At 41.1% G+C, this 19,352-nt stretch overlaps 1 protein-coding gene across 1 annotated transcript; it reads right to left on the reverse strand.

Annotated features, from left to right (window-relative positions):
• Positions 1–36: 36 nt before the first annotated feature.
• Positions 37–19,244, reverse strand: ABCG5 (ATP binding cassette subfamily G member 5). The gene is made up of 13 exons (XM_087774275.1): positions 19,104–19,244; positions 18,332–18,453; positions 17,745–17,881; positions 17,425–17,523; positions 16,306–16,438; positions 14,633–14,772; positions 13,343–13,472; positions 10,362–10,575; positions 9,900–10,105; positions 8,868–9,006; positions 5,852–6,037; positions 4,063–4,175; positions 37–611 (listed from the first exon to the last, which is right to left on the reverse strand). Exons 1-13 carry the CDS (start codon positions 19,223–19,225, stop codon positions 415–417), a joined length of 1,938 nt encoding a protein of 645 aa, XP_087630401.1. The 5' UTR covers positions 19,226–19,244; the 3' UTR covers positions 37–414.
• Positions 19,245–19,352: the final 108 nt, after the last annotated feature.

Here is a 19,352-nt window from a genome sequence, read left to right on the forward strand (position 1 = left end):
AGCATAGGAGTTAAAATAGAAGATTTACTAGCAGTTACATCTCTCTGCTTATTGGTAATGGTTAAAAACGAGAATGGTGTGAAAAAGATGAGAGCACCAACGATACATTTTTAAAAATTGACAGCAACGGCTGACTAAATTAAATTCAAAAAGTCCTTTCAAACATGTAATACTGTTGATTATGGCTGATTTGGGAGCGGGGTGTGAATACCAATAGCAGGAAGCCATTCACCCTCTTAAGAAAGCATTGTTTTTCAAGATGGAAAAGATCCAGTTAGAAACAAACATGAGAAGATGAATGTGTTTCTGTATGTTTAGCCACTTAAATTCTATCTGACAATCCATCCATTTAAGCCCTTCACCCATAATCAAGTTAAAAGTTTATTATTAGACATTGTTAGCACTGCTACTTTTTTATTGCCTGCCAATGATTCTCTCTCTTACTTTGAAGCTCAGAATTGCTACAATGGCAAGTCCTGGTAGAAAAGCATAGAGTATTAAGAAATCGATTGTGAACCGGGACAACGCACCAGGAAAGTTTTTTTCAATGAACTGAATGCCATTAGAGAAAATACATGCAGCATTAATTGCAGTGGAACTGTTGGCTCCACCTGTCAAAAGAAAAAAATAATTTCTTTAGCAGGTGAATCAGTAAAATTAAAACTCAGGCTTCAGGATCTAGCTCATACATTTAGTATACCTAGCCCTAATGTTATTTTAATTGTGAACTATACCCACAGCAATAGTTCCCATCATTTTGGAATAAGAACAGGCAAGCCATACGTTTCTGCAGTTAATCTATGCCATATTTTTTGAAGGGAAGAATAAAGGGTCACTGGTTTTGGTTCATGCCAAGCAAAACAAGATCTATGGCTTTTCAGACACATTATCTGGAGGGGCCTCAAGAAGCAAGTTGCCCAATGTGGGAGACTGACAGCATTCATATTTGTTGCATGCTTCCAAAATTCAAGAAATGGAGACTGTCTGAAGGGCACATGAAAAATCACCTGTTTATTATTACTATCAAAGTCATGGATTCGTTTTCTAACATTTGCTATCTATGCTCTTGTAATAAAGAGGGACAGGAGAGATTAATGGATAAAGACTATATGGCCTTGGAGAGGAGCACAGACACCTGGCTATAGCCCAAAATATCTTAGGGCAGGTCGAAAGCTGTAAGTTTTACCCCCATTGATGGGTGTTAGCGACTAACCCTGCCAACCTGATTGATTCTAATATTTTGCCAGTTATCTGGCTCACAGCCTGACAGGTCCAAGCTGCTTAATATATGCCACGGTAACGTGCTTGAACTGAAGCCTCACTAGTATGAGAGGAAACATCTGGGCAGGTGTTACCTGTCAGTGCTCCCTGCACTCATGTTTGATCTTATATTGTACAATTCTATTGATCTTCTATTTGTGTAACACTGCTCCGATAAGCATATAACAGGCTGCAAAGTTTACCTTCCAAAACGCTGCCAAAGGGGGGAAAAAAGAACAGGTGAAAAACAGAACAGAAAGATGAAAACCTGAAAGACTGAGAAGTAGTTGAAAAAGGGAGTCAAGCTTTTGTCTAGCTTGCAGAGGCAGAGAGGAGAGGTGCTATGCTGGACCTTGTTCTCACCAGCAAGGAGGGGCTGGTGGGGAATGTGAAGCTCAAGGGCAGCCTTGGCTGCAGTGACCATGAAATGGTGGAGTTCAAGACCCTTAGGGCACCGAGGAGGGCGCACAGCAAGCTCACTGCCTTGGACTTTGGGAGAGCAGACTTTGGCCTCTTCAGGGATCTGCTTGGTAGAGTACCATGGGATAAAGCCCTGGAGGGAAGAGAGGCCCAAGAAAGCTGCTTAATATTCAACGGTCACCTCCTCCAAGCTCCCAACAAAGAGGAAGTCGGGCAAAAACACCGGGAGGCCTGCATGGATGAACAAGGAGCTCTGGGACAAACTCAAACACCAAAAGGAAGCCTACAAAGGGTGAAGGCAAGGACAGGTGGCCTGGGAGGAATACAGAGAAATTGTCCAAGCAGCCAGGGATCAGGTTAGGAAAGCTAAAGCCTTGATAGAATTAAATCTGGCCAGGGATATCAAGGGCAACATAAAAAGCTTCTACAGGTATGCCAGTGATAAAAGGAAGACTAGGGAAAATGTGGGCCCTCTCCAGAAGGAAACGGGAGAGCTCGTTACTCAGGATATGGAGAAGGCTGAGGTACTCAGTGACTTTTTTGCCTCAGTCTTCATCGCAAATGCTCAAGGCACACCCGCCAAGTTGCAGAAGGCAAAGGCAGGGACTGGGAGAATGAAGAACTGCCCACTGCAGGAGAAGATCAGGTTCAAGACCATCTAAGGAACCTGAAGGTGCACAAATCCATGGGACCTGATGAGATGCATCCACGGGTCCTGAGGGAACTGGCAGATGAAGTTGCTAAGCCACTATCCATCATATTTGAGAAGTCGTGGCAGTCCGGCAAAGTTCTCACTGACTGGAAAAGGGGAAACATAACCCCCATTTCTTAAAAAGGGAAAAAAAGGAAGACCCAAGGAACTACAGGCCAGTCAGTCTCACCTCTGTGCCCAGCAAGATCATGGAGCAGATCCCCCTGGAAACTATGCTAAGGCACATGGAAAATAAGGAGGTGATTGGTGACAGCCAACATGGCTTCGGCTAGGGGCAAATCATGCCTGACAAATTTGGTGGCCCTTCTACGACAGGGTTACAGCGTTGGTGGATAAACGAAAAGCAACTGACATCATCTACCTGGACTCATGCAAAGAATTTGACACTGTCCTGCACGACATCCTTGTCTCTAAATTGGAGAGACATGGATTTGACGGATGGACCACTTGGTGGATAAGGAATTGGCTGGATGGCCACACTCAAAGAGTTGTGGTCAACAGCTCGATGTCCAAGAGGAGACCAGTGACAAGTGGCATTCCTCAGGGGTCGGTATTGGGACTGGCTCTCTTTAACATCTTTGTTGTTGACATGGACAGTAGGATCGAATGCAACCTCAACATGTTTGCCGATGACACCAAGCTGCATGGTGTGGTCAACACGCTGGAGGGAAGGGATGCCATCCAGAGTGACCTTGACAGGCTTGAGAGGTGGGCCTGTCTGCACCTCATGAAGTTCAACAAGGCCAAGTACAAGGTCCTGCACACGGGCCGGGGCAATCCCAACCACAAATACAGGCTGGGTGGAGAATGGATTGAGAGCAGCCCTGAGAAGGACTTGGGGGTGTTGGTTGATGAGAAGCTCAACATGACCTGGCAACGTGTGCTTGCAGCCCAGAAAGCCAACCGTATCCTGGGCTGCATCAAAAGAAGCGTGGCCAGCAGGTCGAGGGACGTGATTCTGCCCCTCTACTCCACTCTCGTGAGACCCCACCAAGAGTACTGTGTTCAGCTCTGGGGCCCCCAACATAAGAAGGACATGGACCTGTTGGAGTGAGTGCAGAAGAGGGCCACGAAGATGATCAGAGGGCTGGAGCACCTCTCCTGTGAAGACAGGCTGAGAGAGTTGGGGTTGTTCAGCCTGGAGAAGAGAAGGCTCCGGGGAGACCTTATAGCAGCCTTCCAGTACCTGAAAGGGGCCAACAAAAAAGCTGGAGAGGGACTTTTTACAAGTGCACGTAGCGATAGGACAAGGGGTAACTGCTTTAAACTGAAAGAGGGTAGATTTAGATTAGCTGTAAGGAAGAAATTCTTCACTCTGAGGGTGGTGAGGCACTGGAACAGGTTGCCCAGAGAAGTTGTGGGTGCCCCATCCCTGGAAGTGTTCAAGGCCAGGCTGGATGGGGCTTTGAGCAGCCTGGTCTAGTGGAAGGTGTCCCTGCCCATGGCAGGGGGCTTGGAACTAGATGATCTTTAAGGTCCCTTCCAACCCAAAGCATTCTATGATATGGCGTTATAGTACATCTTTACTAATTAATAACCTTTTTTTAAGAAGTTATCTTTAACTTATCAAGATACTTTTATTGTATGTAGAAGGAAAATAACCATTGACATCTCATGAAAGTTATTTACAATGGATTTAAAGGCCTTTTTTTTTTTTTTTGAACACTTACCACATGTGAAGTTTAAGCCATAAAATTCATTGACTGTAAGAACCTCACTGCTGTATTTTTGAAAGGTAAGATAACTGAGTATTTTAAAAGGTGTCGGCATTTCTTCAATGGTCCTTAAATAAAGAGAGAAGTTAAATTGGCTTTTGCTACATTCCAAGAGCCAATTCTACCCCAAATTAAAACAAGCTCTCGTCTTTGGTCGTAGCTTGTTACAGAAACAGTTCTTGGCTGTACATGTACAGTTTTCAAACATAAAGTCCATTTTAGTGCTAAATGAGGAGACAACCATGAAGGCTGTCTCTGCCTTTGGTACAGTGTCATAACGTTCAGCCCTGACTTGTTTATGGACAGTCATAAATAATTCTATGAAGTTTTTTGATATTCACATTGCAGTGATAACCTGAAAATGACAAGACCCAATATAAACCTTAGTTGCAAAAATGTGTTGCTTCCAAAGTAAGAAACCACAGCCCCTCACTCTGTCTTCAAAAGCAAAAAAAGACTGAACATCAATTCACCGGAACAGTAATAACGATACAAAAACGAAGCAAAGAATAAAGAGAAGATAGAGTATGAAAATTTTGAAATAACATTATTCAACAAAACTGGGCAATTTCTGCACCTAAAATACTGCAAGGATTTATAATTAAGCAAACAAATGAACAGAAAAAAACCTGCAACCCAAGTCTCAATGCTATTTTTAATATCCTTCATTGCGTATGAAGTTTAATTATCATTCACAATATTAATTAGCAATGTCTTTACTGTAAAATAAGGTTAGAAGCCAGTCTAATACTTTTTTAAAGTTATCATTAAGGCATTAGACTATGGTAGCAGGTATAACTGTCTTGTCACTACAAAACATACATCTTCCTGAAATTAGGCAGGGACCAAATTAATTAGATATGAACTTATTTTATTTGATAAGCAAGTATTAGCTGAGATCTACTTTGAAGAGACAAAGCATCATCAGCTTTGTGAAGACTCATATGCATTTCTTGAAGACAATTTGATGTCATCTTTTGTTAGGCTTACTTCATTTTCATTGGAAAGATCTCAGGTGAGCATATTTTCTCAACATCTCAAGAAAACTTTTTTTGACAATTTATTATTATATGTTTCTCAAAAAATAGTAATTTCAGTAGTGACAAATACAAGAGAAACTGTTCAAAGTTCATGCAGTTACAATGCAAAAATATTAATTTGCACCATAATAGAGCAAGTGGATCAGAATTTTCCTGCATATTTACTAAACTACTTTATTATTTTTATGTAGCTAAGTCTGCACGAATAGGAAAAGTGTCTGAAAAGTTTAATGACTAAACTGGAGAATAACACTAATAAGATAGTTGAGAACAACTTTTTTTAAAAAACCATCATTCCTAATCTTTAACAGCTCATAAGTTCCAACAGTTACTAAAAGTTGTAAAAATTTTTTTTTTGGTAGAATCCTCTATTACATACAGCATTTCATGTGATAATATCAGCATAAGTAAAAGAATTCAGCTGAGCTGATAGATATTAATTGCTCAGTTTTATCTTCAATTCATTTGCAAAAAGTGAAAAAAGTTAGTATCTTTGATGATATCTAAAGTTATTGTCTTTGTTTGTGTTTAGTACAAGGTCTAACATGATTAGGCGGTTCTACCTCTGAAGGATAACAGCTGCACTTTCTTTCCATTGCTACCTGCGCATTATCGTGTTTCAGCAATACAGACTGTTCATGAAACTCTTCTATAGGTAGATTACATTAACATTAACACCATAATGAAATAAAACTTTTTCTTACCTTACTAGTCCTGTTCCCACTATCACGCCTGCTGAATTAAGTAGCACCACTCCACTTTGGACTATGTTTGGGTTTTGAACCACACCAAGTATAACAAGTGTAAGTAGTTCACCAATAACATGAGACGCTAAGACAACAGCAAAGAAAATTCCAAATCTGGAAGCATCAGGATACAACCCTGCAGTCCTGTACAAAAATGAGCAAAAGAACATTTAAAAAACAGTGTTTGGGTACTAAACTTGGAATGTAGCTTTTATTTTTGTTTTTATTTATTTTTTGCAATTACAGCTCATTAAGTGAGCAGTTTATGCCCTAACCCTTAGTATGTTGTTTGGAGCCTTAACTTAAAGGACATCCACTTAATATCATGACATAAGTGCAGATATTTTAGGTTTTCTCCATCTAGATTAAAGAGGGTTATGTAAAGATGTGATTGTAGCAGAAATCTGTGTTGTTTCAAGATAACCACTGTGGCTTTTACAATCCCTTAAACTAACATCCTGCTCCTTTTAGAGTCTATGCATGAGAGTTATTTATGTAAGTCACGTATTTAAAGAACATCTTTATGCAGATAATTAACAGGTGGAATTTTGCACTTCTGATACTGTGCATGCAAATGTAAAAATGGATATACTCAATTAAATGGAAGGCTGATTGAATTCACCACCCATGTAATTCATCCAAATGCAATTTCCTCCATGCTTCTGCACTCTTTAATACAACACGCTGTTCCCAGCTTTTCCCTAACTCACCTAAGGAAAAAAGTCCCCGCCCAACCTGTACTAAAGTTAAGAGAGGCCAGCAATTGCTTGGCAAACTTAATTTGGCCTTATAGTGTATATGACAGATAACAAAACCTTTTATTACATGGTGACATATTACTCTTTTTCAAAATACCTCATACAAAAATTGCCTCATGCTAGGTACAGACTGCATGCTTTGCTTAGCTAACAAGCAGCTATTCAACATTTTATTTTCTTTTTCATTGCTCAATGCAAGGCCGTATGTCTTTTTTTCAATCCACCATGTTCAAACATGGTCTTAAAATAGAAGTATTATTTTTCTTACAGGTTTCCTATAGCATTTTTTGCATGTAATAGCAATATAATCTATATTATAAATAGATGGCTGAACATTGACTTCAAGTATTAAACATTCAACGAGCTAGCAGGTATTTAACAACCTTTAATCACAGATTGGTGCAGAAGAAACAGCTCTCCAAAGTCCTAGCATAAAAGTATCACCTTCTCTGAAATGCTCTAATACTTTACACACAGCTATGTAGATACAGACTAGTAAATCTGGGGTAGGAATAGAAAGAGAAGAAAGCCTAAAAGAGAAGAAGAAAAAACAACTCAGAAGAGAGAATGTTACAGCAATAGAATGGTAGAATAATATAAACTCTTAGAACATTTGCCAGAGGAAATGTTAGCTAGGAAAATTTGTATAAACAGAGTCCATTTACTTGATTACAAAAGTGGCTGTATTTGCTCTTGGCCAGAGCTGCCTTGTGCCCAATCAGGTAAGAAGAGTTTGGGTCTGTCTGACCCAAACTGCCTGACCCTACAAACACGAACTCTGAGAGAAATGGCTTGTAAGAACACATACCAGAGGCTACCAAAGCCTCTCCAAAAGTTAGTCCACCCAGGAAAGTTTAGTCCTGCACAGATACAATCTTCAAAATTTCGTAGAGAAACTGCTTGCCCTAAGAGGTCTAAGGGCACTATGAAATTACTCTGACACATCACTGATGGCTTTCAAACAACCACAAGATAGCAAAGATATGCGGAGGCTAATATCTGTAAATATTATCCATTAACCGGAACCACACTCTTTATTGTTGACTGTGTTTGAAGGTACCAAAGCACAAGGGCAAAGTCTCTGCCCATACAAATTTCCTGTTAATTAAAGAGTGAGTGTGACAAACAGTGGCTTGTGATCTTCAGGAGCTCCACAAACCTTCCCTGATTGAGCCTGAAAAGGTGCTTTCCAAATGGCTGCCTTCTCAGCAACCAGCTCACTAGCAGGCAGAAATGGAAGGGCTCTGGTGAGCACAGTGCATCCTTTAAGTGCTTAGTGGGAGGAGGAGTAATTTCTGTGTGTCTGTGAAAAAGGACTTCTCAGGGAGCACTGCCTGAAGCAGGCAGCACTGACAGCTTGCAGAAATAAAAGCCCAGGTAGCTAAGGGGACAAAAAGAAAAATGGCCTTGCTTGAACAAAACTTCAGTGCATCACAAACCACTCCTTTCATAATTAGGAAAAAAAAAAAAAATCAGAAAAAGGTTGAAGGACAGAAATTCGTCCTTATTACTTTGCTATTAGCTTACGCCAGCAGTCATGGACTGTATTAAGTTCAGAATAAGCAAGTGGAAGGTGTGAAATCAGTGGAACAGAAATGAAGAGCAGACCTATATGACAGATAAGGCAATGAACAGATGAAATATTTCATCATCCCATTCTGAGGTACTACTTCCCAATGATGTGAGGAAATGAATGTATTGAGGGGAAAAAAACAAGCTTTATAATCAAACCCTTTCTCCCACTATCAGAATTCCACTTTAGTGCCTTTCTCTGGAGAGTGGAAGAGAGGGAACCAGATTTCCTAACTTCCATATGCTGCAGCTAAACCCCAAATATCCCAGGAAATATGAAGCTTTGTTACTGTCACATACCTACTGCTGTCTTCCTCACTTTTTTCCCTCTTATTTCCTGTCTTTCTAAATGTAATGTAAAATGACACTTCCTGCTTTTAGTATGACACAAGAATGATAAATGTCCCAGGCCCATTAAAACTTCCCAAGTTACCTAGAGAACTGGTAACTTACTCACTTAGTAAGTGTTTTAACACTGCCTGAAAGAGAAGGGTTAAAATTGTGTCATTTTCCTTTAAGCTTTCTCTGTAATCATTCTGAGACACAATAGCAGAAAGACATGCCGGGAGGCCTGTTGCTGACATGGGAATTGAAACTGGTAACAAAGAGAAAATAAGAATCCAACAGATGGTACAAGTGCTTACCAGTATATAAAGGTGCTGAAAATTGCCACGCTGATGACACTGAAGGGCAGGAAATGTACTATATAAGCTAAAAGCATTTGCCAGTTCTTATACAAGCCATCTTTACTTTCTTGGTCACTGATAGCACGTAAAGGTGGGACTGGATTAAATATATAAGAAATAAATTAAATCACCATTGAATAAAGAGACCAAGACTTGTTGCTAGCAAAAATGACCTGAAGAACAGAGACAACTTTGAGAATACATCAGAAACATTCTGTCTAAACCAGTCCGATCACTTTTTCCCCCACTATAAATGCAAAACATGCTCCCTGCAGATTGCAAAAGCTGGTAAGCTTAATGAAAGAGGCCTAACTAGGCAGCAAGCAGGACAGCCTTCTCCTTCTGCAGATACAAATTAAAGACATGAAAAAACTGCTGTCACTGGATAATTTCTTGAGGAGCCCTGATCCCAAGGTGATGACAGCAGTGTATGTTCCCTACATGAGCAGAACAGTTTTTAGGGGTGTAAATAGAAACTATTGTTGGTCTTAGTACGGCAGCCGTAAGAGAAACACCCGCTAAGAAAGATGTAATCGTCATATAATACTCTTAAATCTAATTACCCTTAATTGCTGTTTTATACTGCTATCCTTTCCATGGCTTTAGTTTTGATCTCACTTCAGATGTTAACTACAGACCTAGACTTTCTCCTGCCTTTCTAATGGTACACGCAGGCAAGTTAAGGGCTATTGCACAGTTCAGAATAAAGCCTCCATAGACAGGCCAGCTGCAAAAAGGGAGGGGCAGGGATCAGGGCATATTCCTTCCTTAAGTGCAGTGAACCTGGAGCTCCTCTGGTGGACTAATCTTTTTCTGTGGTGTGAAGCTTTCTGTTGCTTCACCTTTGAATTTCATGCTTCTGTATAAGCGCTGATGTTACCTAAAACCGTTAAGATCTTTAAATGACTACCTTCAAAAAAGACTTTTTCCTATTTACAAAATAGTGGCAGCAATACCTGCTGCTGCACATAACACAGGACAGAAACTCACAAAGGGCAACAGCATTGAGCATCCCTGTGTAGGGGGGGGCACTCACGCACTGGTAGATAAGCCCCACACGGTCCTGCACAGCTCCTTTTACCAGGTCACTCCTTAGTCTAAGAAGGAAAAATGCTACAAACAAGCCAAATAACAGATTCTGGAGAAGACGCATGATGATGCCCATCTTATCTCTGGAGAAGTTTCTTGTTGTCCTCCTGATAATGAAACAAAACAATAACAGTATACTTGTTAGCTATGACTGACCACATGTTGGTAGGGTATTTAGCTTTGAACAAATCTTACACACAGAGTGTCCACAAAAATGTAATAGATTAAAAAAGACAAGACAAGTACAGTGGTAGACCAAACTAACCAAGAAAGTGCATTTATATATGGGGGGGGAAAAACCCCAAGAGATTAGTGGATAAGAGAAAAGATATTTCTTAAAAAAAGGGGAAAAACAAGTCTTACCGTAAAAGAATCCATAATTTGTAAAAGGCACTGGGCGAGTCTTTGTTTTTCAATGGTATGGGTGGCAGTTCTTTCATACACTTTGTTCTTTCAATGGCTGCCAGTACTTTGCTAAAGATCTCCGAGTTCTTGTAGGCTGATACAATTACCTGAACCCTACTGTAGGTTTTGAGTTCTCGTTCCTTGCTTCGGGTGTCCACAGATGTCAGATCCACTGTAAATTTACAAAGTGTTTACTATATATACACATCACTTTCCCTTCATACCTCTTCCCCCCTTGCAAATAACCTTTCCGTGTCTCTATCCTAAAATCTGCTAGGAAGAAAAGGTCCATTGAAAGTATTCAAGGTTTCTTTCACTCCTCCCTTCCGTTAGAAGCGGCATGAATGATTAGCTGTGCAGCCACAATAAATCTCTGTGTTTTGTGGCCTCTGTAGGACCCTGAAGTTCTAGTCCTTTATCTGGAAATGCAAGGACTGAGCAGTGCGTTGGTCAGACCTTTAGCATTCTCTTTGCACAGCACAGAGCTGTGCCACCGGTGAAGTGCTACTGCTGCCAAGAGCAAGACAGAGCACCAGCTGAGGATGAACACTGATAAGGATGAAGAGATGACTTTCTGGTCATGTATTTCTCAGGTTTTCAGGCAAATGCTCAGACATGGCTCCCTGATTCCCCCTTGTTCTCTGCCTGCTCCTCCATAACCATGGAGCTTTATTTTTCAGGTAGTCTGAGCTCATGCTGCAGAGACACTGCTCTTCTCTACTTGAGCTATTACTGCATTGTCGCACTGGGTTTCACCCACCTCCTTCTCAGACATGCTTCTGTTTTAATGTGAAATCAGAGGATGTTCAGCAGGCCAAATTCCCCTAGCAGGCGCAGCCCAAGCTGAAGAAAATATTACTTACTGCCGTGGAATTTATGAAAGGGAAATAGTTTACAGAGTTAATGTACCTTTCTAACAAGTCCACGTATACCTATTCCTGATACCAGCAATTCTTTTATTGGCAGATGGGAACTTTGTGTGTGCTATTTGTACAAGTCATACGGGTTCAGCAATAGTGCTAAAATGCATTAGAAATTTCCCTTTTCCCTAATAATAATGAATTATCTATGGTTTCAAAAACTGGTTTGTTGTTCTCAGGAACAGCTGTTCTTACAGATTTTTGTATTACTCTTCTACATCTGCTAAGATGTCTTTATTGGTTATTTATTCTTAAGGTTTCTGTCATCCTTAGATTTCAGTTTTCCAGTATTATGCTCAACTTCAAAATACAAATTGAACAAGAGAAAAGGAGCCGTTGTCCAAGATTTTTAATTTGTCCTCAAAACCTGAAAAGCTGGAATTCAGCAGAATTGTCTTTAATAGTAAACATACCCAAAATGAAGTCACCACTTCTGTAAATATAAACATACAAAATGCAGACATGCCTTTTAAAACTTGGCCAGCGCGACTTGCTGGAAGTCACACACAAAATAAATGGCAAGCTGGTGGGTGGGTGTGGGGGGGTGGGTGTGGGGGTGGGGGGGTGGGGTGGGGTGTTGGGGGGGGTGGTGTGGGGGGGTGGTGGTGTGGGGGGGGGTGGGTGTGTGGGTGTGTGTGGGTGTGTGTGTGTTAAAAAAATAACAACACTGACTAGTCACTAGACCAGATAGCTAACACCTACCATGCATTTGTACTTTTTATATAAACACAACGTGACATTTCAATAATATAATCCATGCTCAATACATAGGATCTATTTTCCTCTACTGTTGGTGTAAATGATATCAGAATCTGTCCTTTCATTCACATCATTAAATCACACAAAAAATATAAACTACCAATTTTCCAAAGACTAAATATTCTGATGATTCTTTGCTCTAAACCCCGTTTTTTCCTTTTCTCATCACATTCAAAGGTTGACATTTGAAGAATGCAGTACTCTCTTTACCAAGCTTTTTAAAAAGTGGGTCTAAATCTCAAGTCATCTATGCTTTTCAAGACTATTCAAATTCACGAAGGCAAAATTATCCTCACTGTCACACCAGCATTTTCAGCTTCATCCCATTCCAGTTTCATGTCAACAACCATCCTCTCTTCTCTCTCAGTTTAGGATGCCATCTGGACAAAGGAAAAACACTGCCGCCTCTGAATGTGCCATATTTCTTAATACAGTTTTTTGGATTGGCCAAATTCCCTGGCTAACATGCAGCTAATATCACCAGAAATCAACCTACATACTAGATTAAAAAAGATAGATAGATATACACACACATGTATGTACATATATACTCACACACACACACATACACATGTTCTTCAAACATGTATCTGCATGGATCAGGTACACAGATGCCCTGCAGCAAAACCAAGCTTCGTTTCCAAAACCTCATGCTGACGCTTTCTTTCATCCTGAATTGGTAAAACAGTACTCTTCAGCTTTCGCCAACAGCTTGCTATCATCCTCTCCTGAAGCATCCATATGTTCTGCTCCAGTAGCTCACCCTGGTATTAGCAACTCCCCAAACTTCCTGAAACCTCAAATTATAAATCTCTGGAAATTGATGCTTCAGTCATCCTGTATTTATTCTACATCCTTCCCTTCAGGCAACAACTGTCTTCAGTTGCTTGGCATCACAAAAGTCCATAGGAGCATGAGACTTTTCACAGTTTTGGGATCAAATTGATTTTCCAGTGTCCAGTGGACAGCCACAGGGAGATGCCATCAGGAATCCACAGGTTTCATGAAGCTGAGATTCCTTTTTTATTGGTGGTTTACTCCTTTTTGCTGTGTTTCAGTCCTACTGCAAGCTTTTTCTGCTTTATGGAGTCCGTGAAGGTTACATGGGCCCAGCTCTTTCTCATCTCTGAGCTGAGCACAATTACAACATTTGGAAAGAATTCAAACACATTTCTGTCTCTGGAAGAACTTTAATTTGGGGAAGACTTGTTTGTCTAAAAGAAAACCATATTTTTACCAAAACAACTTGGACAAACTTACCATAGAAGTCAAAAGGATTTGATTGCTCAGGACAAGAATAGCCACAGTTGCTAAAAAATGTAATCATTTCCATAGGGTTCCCACAGAAAACTAGTTCTCCAAAGCTCATGATGGCTATTTTGTCAAATAACTGTGGGGAGCAAATTAATATATCAGCAATACATACCGACAAGCAGCACATTAATTCTTTAGTACAGCTACTGTCTTGGTAATAAAAATGCTTTGACAGGAAAAACAGTTTTGACACATTCAAACTTCCTTAGTATACTTCTGTCAAAGGAAGTTTGTCCTTTCTATCGCTCCTCTCAGTCTTTATGCAAGATGGCACATTTGAAAGCTCTTAAAACTAGTGGTTCTCAAAACGGTCAGCAACAGCAGCATACAGAGGTAATCCACAAACAGAAATGGGAGCTGTGGACTTTTGACTTCACTTCTAATGCACCTTCACTTACTGACAGACCTCCTTTGGCGCTTAATAGCCCCAGTCTCTAAAAACCCCAAATTGTTGGTAAGATTATCCTGAAGTGCTTAAGGACTTTAACAGCGCTGCTCTTCGGGTGAACATTTGCCAGGGCAGGGTTCCCACCAGCTATGATCAACCCATATTCCCAAGGCACCAGAACTGCTTTCAGTCCAGAAAACCACTGCCACTCCCCTCTGGCTTCACCACCACTTACACTCAATTCAGTCAGCCAGGGAAGAGGTGCCTTGCGTTCATGTGGTGAGTGGTGGATGTGTCAGAAAAGCAAAGTGCGGAATAGTACTGGGAAGGGAGAAATGCTCTCCCCAGCACAAGCCCTGCAAGGCAGGCCTGCCCCACCACATGACCAAGGTGTTCCCACATCACTTGACACAAAGAGGAAAAAAGAAGACTTTTTTTTTTCCTCTCCTTTCCATTCCAAATCATGGCTTTATCTGTCTCAAGGTGCAAGTGTTACTGAAATATGAATATGCAAAGATAAATAAAGTGCTAGTTTTTACAGTGCCTGCACACACGGGGGATTTACATGGCTTCTCCCAGTGTTATTGATTTGGGTAGCTGCGTAACACAAAGGTTAGGCACACAATCAGTGCGCATACTATTTTCACAGGGCAGTATGTTTCCCAAAGTGCCCTTTAACTGGCAGAAGGCCAGAACTGTAAAGTTCAAGACAAGCCTGTATTTATGCAGGGGGGAAGGAAGAGAGTCTTTCAAGGCAACTATACTGGATCTTGTACTTTTATCCTGAAAAGAACCTAGGCAGTAAAAAGCCTGGTAAAAAAAGCAAATAGTGAGTAGATATCATTTACCCTGAAGAGTTCTGAGCGAGGCTGATGAATCGTCATAATCACAATCCTGTCTCTGTGTGCAAGCTCCGAGAGCAGCGAGACAATCTGGTTTGCAGTCAGGCAGTCCAGCCCTGTCGTTGGTTCATCAAGTAGCATGATCTCTGTGAAGTGCCAAGGAATAGCATTAGAACTCAGGTAAATGGGGAGCAAATGTTCTAGCTTCTGCCTTTGAAGCTAATTTGGCAAATAGTATAGAAATTACACGTAAAGTTCCACATGTAAAGCAGAGTATGCGTAGATATTGCCATGATGTGATCCTTCAGCTTTAGTTAGCTTCAGTGGTTCAGTTTCAATGACTAGGAATAAGGATGTAAAAAACTACTGCAGGATCAGAGCATAATCATTTTTTTCTAAGTTCAGGTGAAATCTGAAAATTACCAAAATAGATTTGATGTATACATCCGCTTCTAAGAACAATAATGACAAATTTCAACATGTATACAAATGTAAATATAACTGACATAATTAGCTAGAAGTTATAATCTGAATTAAATCTATATATACACACAGAATTTCTTACGAACAAATTACGAGTTGTTAAAATACAGCATATATAATTCCATAGATGAGAGAGGTAGGGTTTTTTTAACCGCATTTTCTTCATGGTTTCATTGCACGTGGAAGGGTAAAAGTTACAATCAAATCCGTTATTTTTACAGAGATGAGGCATAGTACAGAAGAGGGCAGTTCGACCTTGATCAGGATAAGGGGGGAGGAGAGCTTTCTCTATAGGTTTATCTACACAGAATTACTTTATATTTACTATAGAGTTTAGTGAACTCACTGAGCAATAACTGTACCCAATGAACTCTCCAGGTGTCACCAGTAGCACACAGTACCTGTGATATACCTCACTTTGCTATTTAAATGCTCCTTCCTGCCTGGCATGCAGTCCTAGCGCATCTGCACCGCTACGAGGACTCCAGAATCCAATAAATGCGTGCTATACATTCACTCCATAAGATTCTGGCACGTTTAAGAAACTATCTCAAAACTGACAAAATTTACAGTGCTGTTTCCCATGGCTAATCCTTCTAGTTACTCTGCTTTGATTTTCATTCATTGATTTTTTTTTTCTTTACAGTAAATCTACAACCACATATGGAAGTGTGGTATTCATCAATATCTGGTTTCTTATCAAGGGCAACGCAACATGAGAACTATTATACTTCTGGGCATCTACTCTGTTTTGTTTGTGTCTTCCAAATGAGCAAATCTCATGTGCTGACTACCTTTTGGCTCTGTACATACACATACACAGCTCAATGGCAGCTACAAGGCTCAATGCTTGCGTATGTATGGCTCTAATATGCTCAAAAAACTATGAATTAATGTGCCACAGCCAACATCTCAAACATGGGAAGGGTGAGCCCAGAAGGACTTAAAATGGATAAATACAAGTCTGAACCTATGCTGAGTCCCTAAGATTTTAAAATTGTCTACTTTCCAAGATCAACTAATAGATTAATGGCAGACCTGAGTTACTGCTCATTCTTTTCTGTTACTACTAGACTAGCTTTTGCTGAATTACAGAATATAAATCCTTTTGTATTTTAAAGTGGTTTATGGAGGTCCATGGTGGGAGCGCAAAGTGACACTGCTTTAATTTTGAAAACCCATGCAGTGGTACTTACTGGGATCTTGTAATAGCTGGGCTGCAATTGAAACACGACGCCTCTCACCCCCAGAAATTCCTACAAAAATACGGCTTCCAATTATTTTGTCAGCAATGTGGCTGAGACTCAGCTCAGCCATAACCGCATCTACCTGAAAAATAATTACAATATAGAAAGACTAAACACAGTCCAACTCAGATACCTGCGTGCAAAATGAAAAAATGAAAGGAAAAAAGACATAATTTTAATTTAATTTTGAATGGCTTTCCCAATATGCTGCTTGCATCCATTCTACTTGTAAGGTATCTGGTCTCATTTCTATTTGGTTATTTTTAATATATTATTTCAATTATTATTTTTTAAATTTTATTTTCATTTATTCTGAAATGAGTAGAATTTTAGCTTCAGTTGACATTAAGAGATGAAGAGTTCAGAGGTGGGACTAGAAGTTAAGGTATGAAGCATAGTGTGCTGGTCTGGCTTCCAAAATAAGGGAGCAGAAAGGCACCTCAGTTCTGGGGATGTATAAAATACTGAGTGAAAGATAGGTGAAGAGAGAAGACAGAGAGCGAGAGCCCTTGGTCAGGAATATCCAATCTTTACTCTCAACAGAGGCCAAAAAGAGTGCTTTAATAGCTCTGAAACACACCTATTTTATCAAGGAAGTAGTTTGTAGGGGGCTTATTAGACCAGTGCTTTTCGAAGCTGTTCTGGTTAGTGAGAGACGTCCTACAGGGGCCAGAGTAGTGTCAGTCACCTCTGCTGTCCATGAGACTTGCCAGCACGCATAGCCGTAAACACCCCAGAGAACTGGGTTTCCCAGCTGGGGAAGGGGAACTGACCTCGATACCAATAGCGGCACCTCCTGCAGCAGTAACTGCTGCAGCTTTGGGCGGGAGAGTTTTGTCCCAGCATAGCAGTGATTCCCTAGGGCATCAGCACAATCCCCTTGCACAGGCGGGGAGCAACAGAGAGCTTGTGTCCTACTCCTCAGCAGGAGGATTTCTCCCCATTTGCAGAATGAGGATTACAAAACCTTATAAACGTAAAACACAGCCATGGATGGAAAATGCTGCTGGTGAAAGCATTACATGACATCATGTCTGCCTTTCTGGTGGAAGATGATAAAATACAGACCTTCTTTTTGATGAAGTCATTGGAGCGTTTCTGAAGAGTTAGCAAAGCAGTGTAGGTCAGCGACTCTTGTATGGTGAGGAAGCTTAACAAAGTGTCACTCTGGAAAAAAAGAGTGAAAAGGAAGAAGCAGTTAGTCCTGTAGTAAATAAGATCTTGCCCCTGCTCGCACAACTTTCATTCATTCATACAATTTATTAACCTCTTTGTACCAAAGTTACCAGTAAAATCACAGTCAGATTACATTACTCCGTCACACTAGCAACTTTACTTTCTTTACATGAGAGGAAGCACAGTGCACAAAAATAAATGTAGAAATCAACCTGTGGCACATAAGAGAAGCAATCTCTAAACTGTTCCTTCTTCAGCTGACGCCCATTCACATACACTTCACCAAAGAAGTTGTCTTTATGTCCCAGTCTTCCTGATATTGCATCCAGAAGTGTTGTTTTCCCAGATCCTTTCAAACAAAAGAAATTAATCATGTGATGAGATGAATTTTGTGATTTCAAGAGCGGTAGCCTGTCTTGGATGGAGATGTATGAAAAAAATAAAGCATTTTTTTTCTCAGTAACATTAAAATAATAGGTCCTGAAAATGCAGCTAGTTAAGGGGAAGTAAATAGGAAATCTAGAATGTGTGTAAATTAGCATTTAATTCATACAAATTCACACTTGATAGTGAAACATTTGGGTTTAGAAGTAACCTTATCTTTTACTGAAGTTATAATTGTTAGTTAGATGACAAGATTGAACTCGGAAAACCAAGTGCCACATTTTTACAAAGCAGGGGTTAAAACCAGCTGCAATTTCATTATTTAAAACACAGACCTCGGTCACATTCGTACCACTGTGGAAGTCACTGGTATTAACTATGATCTTATTTCATTTAAAGTACTGGAACAACTTACCAGAATTTCCTAAAATCCCCATAATCTGGCCACTCTCTATGTGAAATGAAACATCCTTAAGTATTTGCCGGGTCCATTTTTTATGATATAATGAAACATTCCACCACGGGCCAACACGTTCTCTTGGAAAACAAACATCAAAAAAACATACAATAGAGAAGATCTAAAAATTTTGCATAAACAAGTGAATAGTTTATAGCTACTTGCATGTGGGATGGGAGCCTGCAAGGATTTTAAAACGGGGGTGGGGGGGGAGGAATCTTTCCCCACTGCCCTCCCCAGGATTTAACTTTTTAACTTCAGCATTATCTGTCTGAACAGATTTTTCAGAATGACTGCTACTGGACTACAACCAAAAGGGGAAACTTGAACTGAGGCTTTATTTGTTGACGATGTTTGCCAGCCATTAATCCACCTGACTGTTTTCTTAGGGCCTCACGTTATCCTTCCGGCAGCAGTAAGAAAGGCAGTGGGAAAGGGCACAATCTTTGGAAATCTCCTATAAGGCACCTCCTTCAGAGACATGTGAAGAAGAACTGGTGAAGCCTCCGGAGGACAGACCGGCTCTGCCTCCCTCAAGCCGTGTACTCTACTCCTGCGGCAGGCAGCCCAGCACCATGAGGCGGGCGGCCTAGCAACACCCCTCCTTCCTTCTTTACCGGGCTGGAGCCAAACTCACAGCCCACCGGTCCCAGCCCCTCTCCCCTCAGTCCCTGGGGTCAGAGCAGCTCCTGGCGGGCAGGGGCTTGCCATGCCGCCTTCCCAGCCCTACCTGACGGTGTAGGAGACGCCCCGGACACTGATGCTGTCGGAGAGCTGTGCCATGGCCTTCGCCTCGCCTGTCTGCCCGCCGCTGCTGCTCCTCTCGAGGGCGGGAGACCCTCTGCCCAACATCCTCCGGTGCTGGGGCCCCGCAGGCTCCCTCCCTCACGCTGCTGGCCAGGTGCCCAACGCTGCCACCACCATGCCTCCCCCGGCACCGGGCAGGGGCAGCTCCCCGCTGTCCCCGGGTCGGAGCAGA

The sequence above is a fragment of the Nipponia nippon genome, unplaced genomic scaffold (assembly GCF_047370975.1).
Source record: "Nipponia nippon isolate SJK-2023a ecotype South Korea unplaced genomic scaffold, ASM4737097v1 scaffold_4, whole genome shotgun sequence".
NCBI classification, from domain to species: domain Eukaryota; kingdom Metazoa; phylum Chordata; class Aves; order Pelecaniformes; family Threskiornithidae; genus Nipponia; species Nipponia nippon.

Excerpts from the sequence above, each read along its gene's own strand:
- ABCG5 (XM_087774275.1), bottom strand. The coding sequence starts at position 19,225 with ATGTTGGGCAGAGGGTCTCCCGCCCTCGAGAGGAGCAGCAGCGGCGGG. Across the intron at positions 17,524-17,744 it reads GCTTCTCTTATGTGCCACAG|AGTGACACTTTGTTAAGCTT; the intron begins GTTGATTTCTAC and ends CTTTTTTTCCAG. Across the intron at positions 4,176-5,851 it reads GTGGGAACAGGACTAGTAAG|GACCATTGAAGAAATGCCGA; the intron begins GTAAGAAAAAGT and ends TCTTTATTTAAG.